The sequence below is a fragment of the Neospora caninum genome, chromosome XII (genome assembly GCF_000208865.1).
Source record: "Neospora caninum Liverpool complete genome, chromosome XII".
NCBI classification, from domain to species: Eukaryota; Apicomplexa; class Conoidasida; order Eucoccidiorida; family Sarcocystidae; genus Neospora; species Neospora caninum.
In genome coordinates this window covers 1,834,541-1,854,818 of record NC_018398.1, presented here as the reverse complement: position 1 = coordinate 1,854,818, position 20,278 = coordinate 1,834,541, and the positions used below count along the sequence as shown (strand labels likewise).

Genomic DNA, 20,278 nt, shown 5'->3' with positions numbered 1-20,278 from the left:
TCATTCGCGCACTTTTAGGCGCGCAGCCTCCTGGCTTTAAACTGCGCCACGACGCTGCGGGACTTATGCCCAGCAACCTGAAGAACCACTACACCGCTTCCAGGAACACACAACCCTGTGTTTAGCAGCTGCTACAGAACCAGAGCTCAAGCTAGGTTTCTCCTTTCACTTTCTGGGCAGTCTCAGGATCGGCTTATGGAGAGAACGGGGCCCATGTGGGTGTTGAATCTCGTGTCGCCCCAATCTGTGCCGATAGCTCTTCAAACGGGGATATGTAGCCGTCCCTTTTTTTTCCTACACCCGCGGTCGTTCCAGCAAGGCATCTGTTTTCGGTCAGAACTCCACATTGAGACTGGACTCGTCTCCGGGAACTCTGCAGTGAGGCATGCCTCGAGGATGAGGAGGAACAAGAAGTGGAGAAGCCGATTCTGACCAATAACGACGCACCCGGCAACGAAACGGCGAAACTGTAAAATCCCTGCAAAGAGCTTGACGTGGATAACGGATTGCTGACTTCTTTGAGCGATTGAAGCTGCCAGAAAGGTCGTCTGTTTCGTTATTCGCTTCCGTGGAGTGTTCCTGTCGTAAAAGCTCTCGTTTGGTGTTTCTCGTATTCTCTGAGACAGTCACCGTCACACCTGCCTCTTCGTTTCCTTGTCCAGAGAACGACATGGGGCGCCGCAAGTTTGAAAGCTCGTCGAGTTCTCCCCCTGCATCTGCAAACCTCTTCCAAGTGAAGGAAGAAGGCACGCTTGACGAGGAGAACGCCGCGCGAGGAACACAGAGTGTTTACTTGATTTCTCTCGCAGGGAATGGCCTGCCCCACTCTCCGACAGCCTCTCAGTACCAGAGCGCTTCTCAGGCGGCGCATCTCCTTTTGTTCCTTTTCACACGAGTTCATCTAATCGAGAGCGCAAGAAGCAAGAACCAGGAAACCCGTATGAGATTGCCGTGACTCTGCAACGCACAGAAACCTAACACTCGCTGGCCTTTCTTGTGTCATCCCCACGTGTCATCGTTACCGTTTTTTCGGTTCGTTCGTTCCTTCTCAGTCCCTTATATAGCTTTTGGGTTTCTCGACCGCTTTCACGCGATCTGCCTTCAGAACATGGAAGCGAAGGTTGTACTGTTGTCTGTGGCAAGACGTGCTGTGTCGCATCAGATGAAATGGAAATGCTAGCAGCCGTGTGGAAGCTAGCGGGTAGGCTAGGCAGAAAGGGTTTTGAGCCAGTGAAAGAAGTGAGGGATCTACGGAGATGAATTTCCATCTGCCTGAAAGTGTACGAATACGTGGCGCATGGGCAGTCGTGTCAGTGCATATCCATGATACGGAGTCCAGAGCCGGCTCGGTGACTGGAAGGCGAGAAACAGAAAGTCTAAAGAAAACGGCAGAGACGAGACGCCCCTGGTTCATCTCTCTCTCCCACCACATAGGTACAGAAGCTGTAAAACGTTCCAAAGACCTCCCCCTACGTGCGCAATCGGACAGTGTAGTTGATCGACGCATATGCCTCGGCCGTTGGACACCGGGGAAAACCGGGCAGAAGGTGCCATCCAGAAACGAATCGGAAATAGACAAACCCGAAGTGGGCCTCCATGGCTTTTTTTTTGCCATGCGCCGTGGCGTGTGAGGGCTCGACTTTCCATCTCTCCTTTTGTTTCTCTTCCATTTTCGGTTTCCTCCCACCCTCTGGATCTCTCGTCACCCGCCCTGTGTGTGGCGCTGTGCTTCAGACGTTTCTGCGGTGTCACTACTGCTACGAGGCGGGCCCGCGGCTGGGACCGGTATTCGCATCCCTGTGTTAAAATTTGTCTCTCTACTCTATGTGCCGTCGAGGGGCGAGTTGACAGACTCGCATGTCCCTTCTTCGGTGGCTCTTCGAACGCCAGAAGGAGAAAAACAGAACAAAGAACAGAGCTCCTCGACCTTTGGTTTCTGCTGATCGTTTCGCCCGCCGACGCAGAGAGCGCGAGGCCCAGACGTCTTCAACCTGCTCGCGATGTTACGTAGTTTGACAGGAAACCTCGGATCCCCCCTGAATCCCACAAGAACCAGGCGGCGGAAGAACCCGAAAACATGCGAAACCGGCGGCTGAAGGCTTCCTTGCCTCCCTTGTCTTTTCGGTATTTCTGTTCTGAAGCATTTTCCCGTAATGCTGCGTGTCGCGTCGCGTCGGCTCTCTGTGGAAATTCGAGAGAGAAGCCGACCCAGAGGAAGTATCCTCGCTCCGAAGCTTCTCTCCTGTGCGCCTTCTCCCCCAGCCGCCTCCGCCCCCAGAGTCTACTGCGAAACGTAGTTTTCAATGTAGCAAATTATCCAGCATCACCTTCCAGTGCAGCTACCTTGTTACTTCACAAAACAGTATCTCCAAGCGGCTGAGCCCCGCGAGTGTGTGCGTGACTTGACAAAGGCGAGACAGAAAGACAGCCGGGGACTAGCCGACGTAAAGGTGAGGGAGAAAAAAACCCAAATGGGCCGACTGAGAAGGGGATGACACAAGCTGGCGGGCATCGAACCAGACAGCGAGTGCTTCCGGAGGCGAGCAGAGTGCGGAGAGGACTTCAGAAATGGGCAGAGGCGGTCGAAAGGGACACGAAATGTCCAGACTGCAGAGGCGAATCGCGAAGGGGAAGCCAACAACCCGGCTGACTGAACAAAGCTAGTTCAGTTCGTGTTCCACTTGGACAGAATTCATGTTTACTAAAACTAATTCGATTTCACTAACTGTACCACCCTTTCCTCAAAGGCGCTTCCCTGACTCAAAGGAAAGAGACACGCCGGCGTGCACGCGAGCATGTGCAGCCAGCCAAGAAGCGTAGGATGGAGGAATGTGCGAGGTAGCGCCGACGCACGAAACAATCGGAAGAGCCAGTGTAACGCAGGGTGCGTTCTCAGTGCCGAAGATTAAGAAAGCCTACAACGTGGAAATCCTTCACCGATATAGATGTGTTTTCCTATGTTTGGCGACAACTCAAGTTTTGCCTGCGGGGGGCTCGCATCCAAAACTATATATGCATGAATGTCACGTTTGCATGCCCGTAAGTGTATACATATACTATATGCCAAATGTGTATATATGAAGGCAAGCAGAGCGCCGGCAACAAGCTGTCGGAAACGGAAAGGCCAAGGATGTTTCGTGTTTTTTTTCGCTTATTCGGTTGCGCATCTGTTCCGGCAGCCGCGAGAGCGAGCGCCCACGTGCACCAAGGCCGCCCCGCGCAGCCCCTCCCCACACCTGGACCGAATGGAGCGGAGCCGAGCGTCGATGCGCTGGAAGAGGCGCGTATGCGGATAGCTGAACGTAGAGAGGCGTTTCATGGAAGAGAGAGGAAATGAGTGAGAGACGGCGGCTGGCCAGCCTCGAAAGTGGAGGAGTGAGAAACAGAATGCGACGTGGAATCTTTGGGGCCCACATGCAAACGCTTCATCTGTCGCCTCAGCCATCTGCTGTTTCCGTATCTCTTCTGCGACGATTCTAAGCTGTGCTTCCGAAGATCAGAACCAGTCACACACATATTTCCGGCCTGCTGGTCAGACAGGAGGGTAGCGCTTTTCTGTGAGAGAACACCTTTTGCGTGAGTAAGACACGGCGAGAGAAACCAGGCTGTACACGTTGCAAGAGAGAATAACAGACCGGCGAGGAATACGGAGAGCGAGGCGAGACAGAAAGGAGGCAAAGAGAGACAGGGAGAGAAAGAGAAAGAGAGTGAGAGAATGAGAGGGGAAATGGAGGGAAAAGACGAACAAACCACATTCTAAATGAAGTGACGTTTCCTGGTCATTTAGCTGCGGTGACTAGAGTCGCATGTTTCACAATCCGAATTTGTCCTCGAACGAGGAGCAAGATTTCGACACCTTTCAGTCAGGAGAACGCATCCGAGAAGGAAGCAGGAGCAGGAAGGGTAGACAAAAAGAGAGGAGACGAACGCTACAGAGAGGAAACAAAAGAGAGGGAGAAAAACAGGGGAAGACAACCAGAGTTTGAAGGAGAGAGGGACAGCAACAGAGACCGAGAAGATGAACAGCCGGCAGGAATGCACATGGGGTTACACGGCGCAACAGGGCGGACAGCTACAGCATACAGGCGAGAGACTACCAAAGAGAGACACTGGGAGAAACACGATGAGGGAGAAAGGGAAAGAAGAGAGCGACCGCAGAAAAAGAAAGCAGTTCCAAGACAGAAATAGGGAGAGAGAAAGAAGAGAGACAGAAGCGGAGAGAGGGGGGAAGATAGCGTTTTTTTCCTTGTAACAAGCGGAGCAGAGAGAGAACAGAAACAACCATTTCCGCTCCTTCTACAAGAAGAAAGAGAGAAGAAACACTTTTCTACTTTCCGTTATTTTCTTGGTTTTGGAGGGTACGCAGCAGAAGACGCACTGCATGCACGAGTCACTGCGGTGCGTGACTGTTGCATGCCAACCCTCAACTTTTAAAAAAGCTTGAAAGGCGTTTCCTCGCTTCTCCTTTTTCGAGAAATCCTCTGCACACATTTCTCTTTCCTTCTCTGATGCTCTTCCCACGCAGTGTATATACGAAGAGGGTTTTCCCGGAATGTTCTTCGTTCCTTCCCTCGTGGCGTCAAACGAGAGTTGTTTGCATACTCACATGCAAATCGAGTTGTTGTGTCGAAGACCATGTCTCGGTCTCCGTTCTTTCCCCGTTCCTGTCTCCTTAGGCCCTCCTCAATCTTTTTCTCTGCACCTTTCAGGGTATCGCGTTTTTTTCTCGCGTCGTTTTGTCTCGTCGTGGGGTTCCCCTCTCCTCATTTTCCACGCCGCTTTCCTGTTACTGCCTGGTCGAGGGAAGAAATAGGAGAGAGTGGAGCATAGCAAGAAGAAGAGAAAGAGAGAGAGTGGAGCATAGCAAGAAGAAGAGAAAGAGAGAGAGTGGAGCATAGCAAGAAGAAGAGAAAGAGAGAGAGTGGAGCATAGCAAGAAGAAGAGAAAGAGAGAGAGTGGAGCATAGCAAGAAGAAGAGAGAGAAAGAGAGAGAGTGGAGCATAGAGAGAAGAAGCTAGACAGACGCGAAGAGAGAGGGAGAAGGACGAGCGAAAGAAAGAGCAGGAGACAGAAGCATTGCCTTGCCGGAATGCTGGCGCTGGCGATGTCAGCATCCTTTTTATGACAGCAAAATGAAGAGCCGACGGCGGCCGTGTGTCTCTCGGCTGCATGTCGGTCCTTCCTCGTTTGCACCCTCTTCCGGTCTCGAGAAAGGGTTTGGCTTTAGAAGGCAAAATCAGAGGAAACGCGAGGAGCAAAATGATGAACAGGAGAAGCTGGCTATCACGCGAGAACAGAAGAGCGTTGAGCAGAAAACGCAGAAGGGAGAGACAGCTGAGAAGAGGAGCGACCGAGACAAAAGTTCAAACGCCGCAAAGAAGACGATTTCGCGTTCCTCTCTGGGTGAAATGCCCGAATCGCCACCGCTGTCGTCTCGCCCCGTTCGCTGGCGCTTTCCTTCTTTCCTGTTTTCTCTCTTTTGCTTCTTTTCCCCATTTCCCTCCGTCTTCTTCTTTCCCCCCGCGGGGGTGCTCGTCTTTGCCGCCTACGGTGTATGTACAGCCGGTGCCGTCTGCTCCCAATCTGGCTCCTGGTCAACGGTGGGAGGTGTAACCTTCGCGTTCTCAAACGGGCGAAAGATCACAAACAGAAGCTGGTTTATGAGGGACGAAAACGCGTTCTTCTCCCCAGTTCGCGATTCGCGGCTCCAGCCCTCCCCGCGTCTGCTTGTGCCTATCTCCCGCGGTGTCGATACACCTCCAAGTAATCGCCTGTGTGTCCCGGGGAGCGGCGCGCGCTCGCCCTCGACAAACGAAGAGAGGGAGTCTCCCTCCTTTCCCCTGCTTGATGTTCAGAGCCTGCCGCCATCGACGCCCAGACGGGCAGAGGGACGCTCACAGACTTCCGATGTTTCCCCTCCGTCACTTTTTGCGTCCTGTTCTCCTCTTCCTGCTTGTCCTTTGGGACGTCCTCTGTTCTCGTCGCGGCCCTCTGTGTGGCTGTCGCATCGCCACCAGCCGCGCTTCCGGTCCGCGATTCCTTCTTCAGCCTCGTCCTGTTTTGCTGTTTTTCTGTGCACCCAGGCGGGGTGTCCGTTCCGGGGGTGCTTTGGGTCTCTGCAGGGAAATCCCGACGAAGGCGCAGAGGAAGTCTCCAACGCGAGCGCGTTCAGGGAAATCCTGAACGTGGCGGGGAGCCCGTGGACACGGTGGACCGCAAGACGAGCCGCAGGGCGACAAGCGAATGGGCCTTTCGCGTGTGGTTCTCCGTCGTTTACCGGCTTTCCGTCTTCTCCGTTTCCTTGCTTCTCTCCTTCGTTCTCTTCACTTCCGTCCGTCTCTGCTTTCCTCTGCTCTTTTTCCAGTGTCTCTCCCCTTCTCCGTACCGAGTCCTGTGCTCCGCCTGCATCGACGTCTTCCCCGCCGCGTGTTTTGTCCTCCGCGCCTTTCCGCTCGTCTTGTCTCTCTCTTTTTCCGCCTTCCCGGCCTCATGCCTTTGCTTTCTCTTTTTCCTCCACGCCTTTCGGTCCCTCGCGTGCTTGCCGCTCTCTGCTCGCAACTACGTTTCATGGGTTTCGCCTCCCACAGCGCAAATCGCGTCCTCTGTGTGCGCGTCCACTTCCTTTTCACCTCCCCGCCGAGGGTGAAGACTCGGGAGGCGAAGGCGGAGAAGAGCGGCAAGGCGACGGGCACAGTGCCCAGGACGACGCGCCGCATTTCCTCCATTCGCTTCGGCGAGCGGCGCAGAGAATGGCTGAGGAGCGCGAGCGACAGGTCCGACAGAGCGAGAGAGTGCTCGCGGCGGTGACGGCTGCCGAGCGCGAGGAGCAAAGGGAACAGGAGCGCCGGCGTCAAGAGAAGCGTCGACGGCTCTTCTCCGGCGAGGCGCCGCTGACCCTCGAGGCGCTCAAGAAAGACAAGGAACTGGGGTATGTCCTCGACGAGTTGATTCAGCGGAAACGCGTCGAAAAACAAAGACACGGCACGCTGACTCTCCCTTTCAAAAACCGGTTCCCCCTGCGGCTCCTCCGCGTAGGGACGGAGCTGTACGGCCGCGTCAAGAAAATCCTGCCTTTTGGCTGTCGCCTCGACGTCGGGTGTATCGACACCTCGGCGCTGCTGCACGTGCGCGACATGGCGGAGATCACGGCGGCCAAGTCGGCAGGCGCCGCGTTCGCGCGGGAGGCGCGGGACGGCGCCGAAAGCGACGAAATAGACTGCGGGAGTCGGCGAGACAGGCATCCTCTCGAGAACGCGCCGAGACCCGGAAGGCGCTCGCCGTTTGTCGCGCAGGACGAAAAAAGGCGGAACATGAGTGCCGCAGGATTCGCACAGGACGATCAAGAACACCTCGCACAGCACTGGATTCAGTACCCCGGCACCGTTCTCAGACAAGGCCAGCTGGTCCGAGTGTACGTGAAGCACGTCGACCGGTCGAAGAACGTCCTCGCCGTCTCCACACGCCCCCCTTACTCTTCTTCGTTTGCTTTTTCCTCCTCTTCTTCCTCTTCTCCCTACTCTTCCTCTTCTTCCTCTTCGTTTTCGGCTCCGACTGTCTCTCTCGCGTCGGAGTATCGAGGCGACCTGACTGGGGAGGAAATCCGGGAGCGCGAGGAGGCGCGGCGCGCGCAGGGTCGAGGCAGTTTCGCAGACTTTTTCGTTGGGCAGGAGGTCGAGGGCCGCGTCACGCGCGTGACGTACATGGGGCTGTTTGTGGACGTGAACGGCGAGGAAGACGCGTTCATCCACTTCTACGAGCTGCACAGGCACCGCATGCAGCGGCTGAGCAACGCGGACAGGCAGAGGCTCGAAGCCGCGCGGAAACAGTTTGATCCCGTCGCGCTGGAGGTGCTCCGATCGGCGGAGAAAGTTGTCACGGAGGAGGTCGAAGAGGCTGAAAAACGGAGACAAAGAGAAGGAGCAGAGGCCGGGTACAGCCGCCTCGCCGCTCTCCGCGAGATGTTTGCGGAGAAGGACGACCGTCCAGATGCTGACGAAGAGGCGAAGAAAAAGTCCGCAGAGAGACGCGAACGCGAAATGCGCGAAAAGAAGTGGATCTACAACGTCGGCGAATGGGTCACAGACTTGCGCGTTGCCTCCATCGACGCCAGGCGAAAACGGTACATGAAGCGAGCGGTGGAAACACGCAGAATCAAGGCACCAAACACACAAACCAAAAGGAACGGCAACACAGTATCTATATTTATGTAAATCTGGATGTGTACCTACATGTATTTACAAACATAACAACATACATATAAGTATATATATATATATATATATATATATATATTAATCTGTCTGTGTACATACATGTATATACAAACATACCAACATACATATACGTATATATATAGATATATATACATATGTATATTTGGATGGATATGTTTTTGTTTTTCTGTGTGGGTGGATTGCATCTCCTTAGTGTTCTGTGTGGGGTTGAGACGGTTCGTGGTGTTCCGTTTTTCCGTGATACTAAGCTGTGTCAAGATGCAGGTGCGCGGCGGAGCCTCTCTGGGAAGCGACAGGGCCTTCTCGCAGCAGTCCACGGCGTGTGGGTTGAGGCCGCCCTTCAAGTGGCCATTGCGCTTTGAGTGGTCCGCAGAAAGATCAAGTTCTATTTCAGACTTCGTTGCTTCAAAAGGTGGTTTTCAAAAACCTACTCGACACGAACGTGTGTACATTATGCTAACTTCGTATTAACTCCCAAACGAGAGGAGATAGGGTTGCACTGGAATTTGCCGCTGGAATTTGCCCCGATCTTCTGTGTGCAGCATGCAGTTGAGTCGCCGCCCGGCCTCCGAGCTGCTTTCGCGGTGGCGAGAGAAGCTGCGAGAAGAGCAGCGAGAAGTGTTGACGCCCCAGCAGCGTGAAGGGTTGAGGAAGCAGGAAGAAGCTGAGGAAGAAAACGAAGCGATGAAGGCGCTACGGCGACAGCGGGAAGAGGAGCTTGCACTGAAAGTCTACCGTCAATACAAAAAGAAGATGGCAGCGATGGCGCGCGAGAGAGAAGGGAAGAAGGATCTGTCCCTCGATGGGAGGCTCAGTTCCGAGGAGGGCGAGGCGCCGCAGGACGGCCGAGACGCGAGAGAAAAAGAGGAGAAGGAAGCCGCGCATGCAGACCCGATAGCCAGGAAGAAAGCTGAGCAGATGCGGCGATTCAAGAGCTTTGGCATCGACATTTTCGAAGCGAAAAGAGACGAAGAAGAAATCCGAGAGGCGATGGAGTACCTCCAACGATGGCGCACCGCCTACGCGCATCGGCGAATGCAAGAAGCCGCCTACAAAGAGAAAAAAAGGCTGCAAAGGTAGGGGAAAAAGTGCAACGTTCTCACGTTCCAGTCTACGTCCTTATATAGACTTTACGTACGGGTGTATATGCATATTTGTACACACAGATACATCTGCACATACACATATATATATGCATGCATTTATATATATATATATATATACATAAATGCATGCAGATATATAGATGGGTGTGTGTATCTGTGAGAACCCAAATTTTCGTGTTCGCCTCCTTCTCTTTGTGCTTTTTCCAGTGGGGGTTTGATGGGTGTTTCGCGCTTTTGCCTGCTCTTGCTTTGTTCTGTTTTTCAGGTTGCAACGCAAAGCGCCGGATGAAATGTCGATTCAGGACGCGTGGCGTCTGGCGTCGACGATCGATGAAGAGATAGGACTGAAGGATTTGGTGGCCGACGCTCGGAAACACGCCCAGATGTCGGGAGTACGTACACTGCAGCTGCCGGACTTCTCGGGCCGCTACCCCAAAATGAAAGAAGTGGAGCCAGAGGAACTCGATCAGTTCTATCCGGGTGTCCTTTCTGAATCGTCCGACGAGGCCGCGAAGGACAGAGTCAACGAGGAGGCTGAGGAGAACCAGGAAGAAGACGGCGGTGGTGGACCCGCGTGGACTGCGGAAAGAGAAGAGAGCAGAGGAGAGGGAAATGAGGAGACCAACAGAGTAGACAACGAGCAAAGAGGGCGCGAAGGCGCACAGGAGACAGGGGACGTAAAGGCGGAAGAAACGGCTGGGGACGAGCAAAAGGAAAAAGATGAGAGGCTACCGGAGGAGATGAGAGGAGGAGACCAGCACCGCCAGTTTGGAAGCGAAGGAGAGAGGCGGGAGAGGCTCGCGGGCTTAGAGAGAGATTGGAGAATGGAATCCAGGAGACACGAGACAGAACGACGGACGGAGGACAAAGAGCAAGGCGACTTTTTTGGCCGGGCACTTGAAAAGATGCGACTTCGGACGGAGTTGAAACTAAAAGAGGAGGCAACCCGAGGGCAACAACAACGACAAGAGCGCCTGTGGATGCCGCATACACCCAGCGAAGAAGTCGAGGAAGGGACCGTCGCAGACGCGAACTGCATGCAGGCCTCCCAAGAGGAGAGAGGGGAACGTGGCGGGATAGAACAGCGTGGCGAGAAGGCAGAGACAAGAGAGAAGAAAGAGACGGGGACAGGGTACAGCGAGGGGAGTGACCACAGAGGAGAGGCTGAACCGCCAAAGACGGAGGCGGAAGAGGGAGATGCGAACGCGGGAGAAAAGAAAGGCGAGATGCCTGTCCCGCCGGCACCAGATGAGTTTGTGAACGTCGGGAAGAATCCGGCGTTGCGCGTTTTGCGCGACCTCGCGCTCGCCACGAGTCGACAGGCCCCCGCATCGAAAAAGAAGGAAAGAGATTTCACTGATGAAGAGCGAGCGGCGGTCCTGAAAGACCTCCGCATGCACGCGATCGAGGGCTTCAAGCAGATGCAAAAACAACCCGCGAGAAAGACCAAGGGGGGGAAAGACAAGCGCAAGAAACAAGAAGCCTGGGCGAACCAGGTGTTCCTCGAAGCCGAGGAAGAAGAAGACGACTGGCGAGACAAAGTCAAAGCAGGCAAGCCTGCCGCACCCATGGAGCTTCGTGGAAGGCACTCAGCCGACGAGACAAAGAGTCACACACGCATATATATATATATATATATATGCACATACACATACATATATATATATATATATGTGCATTTGGTTCCATATCTGCATGCATGTAGGTAGACGTTTTTGGGTGTATCCATCTGCATACTGTCTTTTGTCCTTCGGCCTTTCACTTCTCCCTTCTCTCGTTCTCTACCGGTCTCTGCGTGCCTGTCTCCTCCGCTCTCTCTCTTCGCCATATGCCTGTGTCTCTTTCGTTCTTTTTTGTTTCAGGTTACCGGGACGAGACCGACGAGGCCTTCGACGAAGTGTTGAGTGCATTAGGGATCGAAGACTTGACGGAGGAGGTGTTGGAAGAGGCGCGAAAGCGACAGATGCTCCGAAAGCTCCAGGCGGACCGCTCGGACCTCGCTGGCGACGTGAAGAAGATTCTTCGGTCGCTCGTTGGTGAGACAAAAGACGCAACCCTCCAGAGAAAGGCACCGGCTCGCGGACCGCAGGCGAAGCCGCGCACAAGATTTAAAGCGCAACGGGAAAGAGGGTTCGCGCGCGACGCGTAGGATTTGTTCTAGACGCACACCGAAAACCCCTCGCGAAGCGCGGCCGAGGATTGTGTGTGTAACGCGTGTTTCTGCAGCGCAAAGAGATCGACAGGAAGTTCGAGCCTTCGAGGAGGCTGCCGGCGAAGCGACTACGTCTGAGAGCGACTGGGAAGCGAAGGCGACAGGTGAACACCGAAAAAAAAATGTTTCTCGGGGCGCATGCGTCGACGCGATCATCAGGCGAAGAGGCAGACGCTCTCCACGCCGTCAGGCGGCGTCTCCGAGTCACCCGCCCCAGACACCCGTTGACAGCTCCCCTACTCACACACAAACGTAGATAAGGGTGCTGACATGCATAACTCGATAAATAGATGTAGACAGGCATTTTGGTGCAGGTGTACAGGCGGGGGCTGGCGTCTACGGCAACCTTGGGTTTCTCGGATATTCGCGCTGCTGTGAATCGTTTCGTGAGTATGCGCATGGACTCCTCTTTCCCTCTCGTCAACACACTGAGGAAGTTCTGAGGATTCGCTCTCCCAGGCGTATCTGTAGATGTGGATATGTATGTAACCTTCCTATGGATATATATACATATATATATTCATGCATATCGTGTCATTTGTTTCGTCCGTCTCTGGCTACGACAGGGGAACGCGCTTTCCACTTCTGCGAGTTTCGGTCTTTTCTGCACGAGCCGTGCATGTGGTTTAAAACATGAAGATGAGTTGCCGTTTTGCCTCCATCGTGTGTTTGTCTTCTCGGTTTCATTGGCGGCTCGCAACTCGGATCGCCTGCTCGCCTGGCCGCGTGACCTGAGAGAGTTTTTTCGGCGAAGGCCGGTGTTGACGCCAGCGGCTACTGATTGATACATTGGGGTCTTGCTACCTTTAGGTATGTAGGGACGGAGGAAGAGAGACGCGTGTGAGTGCGTCTCGTGTGTGTGTGTGTGTGTGGGGTGTCTTTGTCTCGGCAATCGCACGTGGATCTTTGTGACGCGAAGAAAGCCAAGCACGGAAAGGGTGAAACGGCGAAACGGAAAAGGAACGTTTGTCCTTCGCCTCTTTGTGCTCGTGTACAGCGGCTCAGCGACTCCTCTTCCAAGGCTCCGAGGCTTCGTGGAGAAAGGAAATCGAGGACGAATTCGGTAGGTGCCATCGCGATTTGCCTGGGCAACCTGCATGCAGAGCGCTCCAGAGTTTCTCCACACATCCGATCCGTACACGCCACTTCCACCAGAACAAGGCCTTCTCTGTCAAAACCCTGAGATGTACCCAACCTCCTTGGACATCTCTTTATAAAGGAATGTCCACAATGGCCAAGGCATTGATCTGCGCACACACATATGCGTATCCCGAGCGACGCATGCGGAGGAAAGGGAGAAGTCGCGTAACATTTGCTCATTCATACACAAACATATATACAGATATACATATCTATATATATATATATATATATATATATATATACATACAGATATACATATATGTATGTCTGTGGACGGGAAAGGAAAGCAGACAGAGACTCCCGTATATCGCTTGGTGCATCTCTTTCTCCTCTCTCTGTACATGCTTATGCATAAACGAGGAGTCCGTTCCCCAGCGCTCGGGTTGATGTGCGGGTCTCTCAGTTATGAATGCTAGACAGTATGAGCGGCTTGCGGCGGGAGACGCCGCCAGCGGGAAATGGCCTTTGGCGTGAGCGTTTGTGGGGGTGCTGGGTTTTCAGGCGAACCTGATGTGCTGGATAAGTCTGACAAGAAAATCCAGGAGACGCTTTTGAGGGAGGCAGAGCGCGCGGAGAAGAAGATGCGCAAGCAGGAAAGGAAGGGAAGACGAAGCGTGGGACAGCTGAACAAGACGGCCCAGGCTGGGGCGCGACAGGAGACAGGGACAGACAGCTCAGACGACGTCGAGAACACGCGAGATACGCAAGAGCGGGCCGAGACGCCAGAGGGGGAAAGCGACGAAGAAGAGGCGCTCCGCGACTTCTTGAGCAGCGTCGACGAGGAAGGGTTTGCGGACGCGTCCTGCGGCGAAGGCGAGGCGGGCGAGGCACAGACAGAAGCGCGGCGGCGAGCGGAAAGCGACTGCTGGTGGGAATACGGCTCCGTGGTGGACGAGACCCCAGATGAGGCAGAGCGGCAAGACGCTCGAGATGCTGGAGACGCTGGAGACGGAGAAGGGAGACAGGTGGCGGGATGCGACGCGCAGGGAGAGGAGCAAACAGACAGAGACAGAGGCGAGGACGTTGCCTTATCGCAAGAATTCGGAGGCGACGCAGCGGCGAAGGAATGGAAAAGACAGAGACGGAGAATGGAGGAAAGCGATTTCGACGAAAACGCGTTCCTGAGTGAAATTGAACAAGACCTGCAGGACGTCCTCGCCCAAGCTGGAGGAGAGGAAGAAGACGAGGAAGCAGACGAGGCCGACTGGACAGCCGAGGAGAACTACAGGGACAGCGAGGATACAGGAAAGGGGAAACCAGGGGGTTGTCTGCAACAAACGGGGCGGAGACTTGCCGTCGAAGCAACGGAGGATGAGGAGTTCTCTATCCCTTCTTGGCTTTCTTCTTCCTCTCCAGGTGCTTCCTGTCCAGATTCTTCCTCTGCTGAGGCTTCGTCTTCTCGTGCGCACCGCCTTCGGTTTTCCCTTTCTCCGGAGGACGCAGACGGCGGCATGCGAGACGCCGAAAGAGAAGGCGAGTCACCGGTGGAGAAGGGGGCGAGCGGAGGAGAAAGAGGGGACAGTGAGGACGAGGCTCCTCCGAGGCGTGCGCATGCGCCGTCGGACGACGTGTGGAATGCAACAGGCTGTGACGGCCTGGCTGCGTCGGAGCCTCCGATAGGTCGCCTTTCTTCCTTCGTCGCTGGTTCGTCCTCATCCTCGCTCTCTCTCTCTGCGAGCAGAGGCGCTCTCGCGCCCCATCAACTCTCCCCGTCGTCGCCTGCTTCCGCTTCGCCGTTTTCCTTGGGGCTGTCTTCTCTGTCTGCGGCTTCAGAGGAAAGACGTTCCGTGTCGGGGGAGTCTGGGCGTTTTCCGCCGGACCCGCCGTCCCCAGTTTGTCGCCTCGAGGTGGAACACAGAAGGGCTGAAAGCCTCGAAACGCCAGGCGCCGCGAAGGCCGGCAAGCAGGGGGGTGCCGGAAGTCCCGAGGCACATACCAACGCGGAGCTCGTGTGGCAAACGAGGCTGAGTTCGCGTGCGCGTCTTCTTCCATCTTTAGACCCGCTTTCGCCTGCGCTTTCCTCTGCGCTTTCGTGTCCGCCCGTCCCTTTGTCTCCTGCATCTCGAAATGCACCCGCGTCGCCCTCTGAGGCGCCATCCCCTCTGTCGGAAATCCCGCACCTCTCCGCGAGTCCGGCACTTGTGTCTGTGGATCCTTCTTCAGCTTCGGTTTCATCTTCTTTACTCTCTCGCGAGGAGCAGCTTGTTCGCAGAGCTGTGCTCTCCATGGCGGAGGAACATCGGCGCGAAAAGGAGAAACGAGACCGCACTAAGCGAAGGCGAGGCACGGCGGCGGAGGCGCCTGTGGACGAAGATGGCGGGGACGTGCGCGAGAACGCGAAACGGCCGATGAACGCACTGCTGGAGGAAGAACGCGAGCGAAAACGGAAGGAACAAGAGACTTCCGACTTCCATCGTCGCCACGCTGCGAAACTGGCGGCGGCGTACGCCCTCCGCCTCCCGCAGCGGCCTGTACGTACACTGGAAGACCTCAAGCGACTGCACCGTGCACAGCGCAGGGAGGCAGAAGCGAAGGAACAGGAAGCGCGCGCGCGAGAGAAGCTCGAGGCGAAGAAGGAGGAGCGGAAACAGCGCCGAGCACGTGCTGCGAAGCGGCGCGAACAGGAGGGGGACGGAGACACGGAAGAGTTGTTCACAGAGAAAAAGCCTCGAAGCGAAAGCCCCCATAGAATTCTGTTAGAAGCCGCACGCCGCAGCCACGAGAGAGGCGTCTTTGGGCACATGCTCGGCACCCTGCACTCCGATGACACGCAGGCGAAAAAGCGAGAGGCGCGCGTGCTGCGGCATGCCGGAGAGGACGCAGGTGCGCCCGACCGCGATAAGGAATAGGCGTAGGAAGAGAAGCAAACGGGAGACACATGCGGCCGACGAGAGAGCCGGTGAACGTGAAATGGGGGTGGGAAGGATGGGAACCACCCGACGGGTTTCTCGAAGAGAGATGCGCGCAACCAGGGAGACACCACGCGACTCCAGGCACCGAGAGGCCTAGTGGGTGGACGTGGGTAACCTGCGAAGGGAGCGAGGCAAGAGTGAGGATGTCCGCGAGTGCAGACACGTCGACAGAAGAGGGGCAAATAGGGAATATATGTTTACATATTTACATAGGTTTAGCCATACCGGCGCGAATCTCGAGCACACGCGCCACCGCCGTAGAGAAAAGACTTTTTTATAGGTCGCCTTCTCCGCACGTTTTTTCATTAAAACGCTGGAGAACAGCCAGTCAGTCTTGGCGGCGGACAAGCGCAGTGGCGAGCATAAGTTGCTTGTCCATCGATTCCTAGATCTTTTTCGAGGCTGGCTCTCTCGCCCTGCCTTTCCCGTGAACTGGTTCACCCCAGACACGACCGGTCAGCAAACAGGTTTGCTTTCTTTCTTTTCTCGGATTCTCTCTTTGGGCGTTGCCTCGGACGTTCCCCAAGATTGCTTGCTGCGGAGGTCAATTGAGGCACTACTGACGCGCGATCAAGACACTGCAGCTTTCCAAAGGGACCAACTGCGAGATCCTCTCCTTGCTTATCGAGGAAAAGCCAAAGCGAGTCGTGGAACAAAACTGCAACGCAAAACGTTGGCCCATGCCGCCGACGTTTTCAGTCTAGTAGCTTACACCCACCCATAGGTAAGAATGTGCCTGTCTCGCAGCTGCCTCAGACCCGAAAGTTTTGACTGTGTCTCTGAGGCTTCCAAGGATGTCTTCCTACAGGCTGTTTGTCGTAGACAGCCTCGCTCTGTGTGTTGGGACGAGAAATCCCAACTTGCGCAGTGTCAGCGCGATGGAGCCTTCAAAAGAATTGTCCCTTTCAGGCGTGTCTGCGCGGGGAATGCGAACGGATGCACACACTGGCGCGCTGGCCTTTTCTGTTTCCATGCACACCGAGTTTCGTGAACGGTTTTTTCCTTCGTCGCTAGCGAGGAACAAGAGGGTAATGGTCCGCGGATAGATCATTGAAACCACACAGCTGGGGAACGGCCCAGTGGGGGTCAAGGGTGTTTATTTTTTTCGGCAGTTTCATTTGAAGAGGCGGGGCAGGCAGCACGTGCTAGCTCACGATACGGTCTCCCCGCGATGCGCCTGCACTTCTGAATGGAGATTTCTTTCGGAAGCCTCAGGGGGGACCGCCGTGGAGACAGTTGTGTGGCACAAGGTGCTCGGCTACCGTGTAGGCAAAGGTAGCCGCAGGAAAGTAAATTTTCGTTTTCCGTCCCAGTCTGAGGAAACGTCAGCGCTATGTGTCGTTCGAAACTGCCGCTTCTGAACAAAAACTGCCTCGCCAAGCTGTTCTTCTTTCCATCGACTATCGAATACTGGGTAGACAGCTGAATGCAGCGTATAGAAATGGCTATTCATCTCTGATCAGCAGGTGTGCGTCTGCATGCGCGAGGAGTCGACCGCAGTATGTGCTCGGTGCGCGTACCACACAGAGTCAGGCCAGAGAAGAACGGTTTTCTTGGTGAGGCTTCTTTGAACCGGTCTCGTGACTTAATTGCCCCGCTCGAAATTGAGGATACTTGAGGAATTCTCTGTTGAGTGCAGGAAACGAATCAGCTTTGAGTCTTGCGATGAACTCTTCTGGACCCCCCGTCCACTCGCCTGTCTCTACATAGAGAGAGCTGCAAATATCTTTATTTATCTGTTCTTTATTTATCTGTTATATAAATATGTATATCGCATTGATGTCGGTGCATGTGATACAGCAGTGGGCTCGGCAGTCCACCAGGCCGCCGCCTGCTGCAGTTTGATGATGTCGGCTCGTGCGTCGTTCCGGTCGAACGTGTAGAGGCATAACAAGGCCTCGCGGTCGTCTTTTTGTTTCCTTCGTCAAAGGCGAAGTTCCCTGGCTTAATCCATCTCTTTCCTTCACTGTCTCTCTCTGTCTCCGTTGGCTTCAACGCATGTGCGCGCGTGCTTCGCTGTCGCTGCATCTCGAGAAAAAACGGAGGCACTGCGACTGCGAGAGCCCTTCTACACCTACGAGCCTGGGATGCTGGCATATCGAAGGCAGAAACTCAGGCAAAAGCCTAATAAGACACCGAAATGGATAGATTGCGCCGCGCCTTCTGTGCATGGCGAATAACTCAAAACTGCTACTTCAGGCCATGAACCGACGGGCGACGCCCTAGACATTCGTCCGTATCGATGCCTCGGCCGCATCCAGGTGGTCAGGGAGTGAATCTTCTAACAAAGACTAGACAGAAGAGTGTGGTTTAGTGATAAAAAAGTAAAGAGCCGGCGCCACAAATGCCTTCACCAAACATCACCTAACGAACACAGTTCGGTAAGGCTTCAAGCTGCGAATGTACACTGCTCCTGACGTTAGTTGCGCCATCTTTTCGCAGCGAAGCAGTGTGACCTCCCTTGTCCGAAGAACCTTCCAGCAGTTACAAAACATTAGTCTAGAGAAATCCCCATTTTCTGCAAAGGAGAGTTGCGGCTCTGGGGTCCGAGTTTTTCCGTTTTCCGGCGGCAATTCAGAAACCCACCGTCGACATTGCGTTGCTCGAAGTGGTGTGGAGGCCGCGGCTCTCGGGTGTGGCACGTGCTTCGAAGTTCAGTCTCACGCCTTCTTCGGTAACACACGCGGAAGCTGATGAGCCGAGCCGAAGGTTGGAACACAGAAACGGAGGAACGAAAGTCTGAACAAGCAGTTTTGGAGCGGCATCCTCCACCGCGCTCTTGGACATATTTCTCCGGCGGTTTGGCGGGCACAAGGCGGCAGTGGAAGTAGCGGTACCTTTGTGTCTTTTGAGCCGAGAGAACGGAGGCAGCACGTAACGTTTTTCCGCTGTTCTGTTTTTCGCCGTGAGCAAAAGGCCTGACGAATGGTCTGAAGACTCATTCCAGGTGCCCGGCTTTTTTGCCCCGGACGCGTGCTGGCCGACGGTGCATGCGTTTCCCACTCACACGACTTTGTCTCTGAGCAAGAAGCCTACTCGGCTTTTTGGTGTGTCTCATCTCTTCCGTTGAGAGCTCCGCTCTCGTCTTTCTTTTCTCTGCCCGCTGTCTCATCCAGAAGCGAGTTAATCATTCATCGAGGCAGTTCCTGCGCGACTGCCAGTGTGCGGGTGTCGTGTCAGTGACTTGGCTGCCAACGGGACAGCACATCTGAGCAGTCCACGTTCCTTTTCTGTTTCTTCCTTCTTTTTTGCCCAGCCCCGCGGTGTCGCTGCATGTGAGCAACCTGCGACTTTTCGTTTCCCTCTCACCTGCATGGAGACTCGGGCGGTTTGCCTGGATTTTTGCTCGTGGTCTTAGCCGATTGCGCAAGACTCGGACGGATTTGCGGTGCAGATACACCTGACACAGCAGGTATTGGGTGTACATACACCCGAGCAATCGCTCTCGGAGCAGCACCACGTACGGTCCTGGAGTCGCATGTCCCTTCTTTTCTTCTTTGAAAGCAGTTGACAAACTCTCTCCGCTCCCTCGGTGTCAGCACGGGTGTTCGTGGTCCGTACTCGGAATACACGTGCAGGTATGTGCATCTCCACAAGTCCGCTGATACAGGCTTATACAGCCACAGAAAAGCATGCTACAGCCAGAAAGTTCGAGACGACTGCCTCCAGTGTTTTCGCTCTTTTGGCCTGAAGCCCCGAGGCAACCGGACATGCAGCAGCTTTTTGGCTCGTGCTTCAGCGCTCACCAGACACATGCAAGCTAGCCTCTGAAAGTACACGCAAAGCTACAAATGTACACGTGTAGATGCGCATACACATGCCGAGTTTAACTCTTGTCCTGTGCTTGCACATGAAAAGTGGTGCGCCGGCACCAGACAGTTCAAAGGAGCGACAACAGAGGCCGAGGAACAAGCGGAGGTCGAGGGTGGTGCGTTCCCTTGATGCTGGGATTTTTGGCGCTGGCTGAGCAGCTGACGGGTGGCGCTGTGTCTACTCTGCGCGTCTTTTTCGCCGCTTCACTGACAAGACGAATCTTGTCGAGGTTGCCAGTGAGTGACCTCGAGAGCGAAAGATTCACATACGTTCTTCTGCTGTGTTCCAATCTGTCTGCTTTTTCTGCCTTTTTTTGCCCCTTTGTCTCCTTAGGAACCTTCGAAGCCCTCCACCTTTCCCTTCGCTCCCGTCTTTTAAGCACAGCGGGGCTTTCCCCGAGTGCCCGTCCAAGTGCAAAGCTTCGGGCGCGTCTTGCTCGCTTCGCCTGATAGCTCTCGAAGTCGCTTTTTCTCGCGTTCGCTCGCCCGTCTCTTCTTTCTCCGCATCCGCTGAAACCGAGCACCCGCGGGAAGCGCCTTCGTCTCGTCTCCTGCTCTTGGCGGTCGTTCTGGTGCTGCTTCATCTCTTCCCCGTACTGACAGCCGCGTTCCGCGTTTTCCCCGACAGGCCATGCACACGCTACGAATCGCGAAATCGCGTTTCACCCCTCCGTTTTCCGGCCGCCCTGTTTTCGTTTTCGCCACGCTGGCTCCTCTGCGAGGTTCGCTCCGCCTCACTTTCCACTGCTTCTGCTCTCGACCCGAACGCGTCTTCGCTTGCCGCTCGGTGCGGGTCTTCCCGCTTTCGCCTTCGAGCCGCTACGTGCGATTCCCTGCTGCCATCGCAGCGTCGTCGTCC

At 54.9% G+C, this 20,278-nt stretch overlaps 1 protein-coding gene across 1 annotated transcript; it reads left to right on the top strand.

Moving 5' to 3' along the window:
• Positions 1–6,749: 6,749 nt before the first annotated feature.
• On the top strand, positions 6,750–15,544 carry NCLIV_062560 (putative GTPase regulator; the record flags this gene model as incomplete). The annotated part of the gene is made up of 7 exons (XM_003885807.1): positions 6,750–8,119; positions 8,777–9,310; positions 9,606–10,948; positions 11,203–11,376; positions 11,567–11,656; positions 12,550–12,615; positions 13,197–15,544. 7 exons carry the CDS (start codon positions 6,750–6,752, stop codon positions 15,542–15,544), a joined length of 5,925 nt encoding a protein of 1,974 aa, XP_003885856.1.
• Between the last annotated feature and the right edge of the window lie 4,734 nt (positions 15,545–20,278).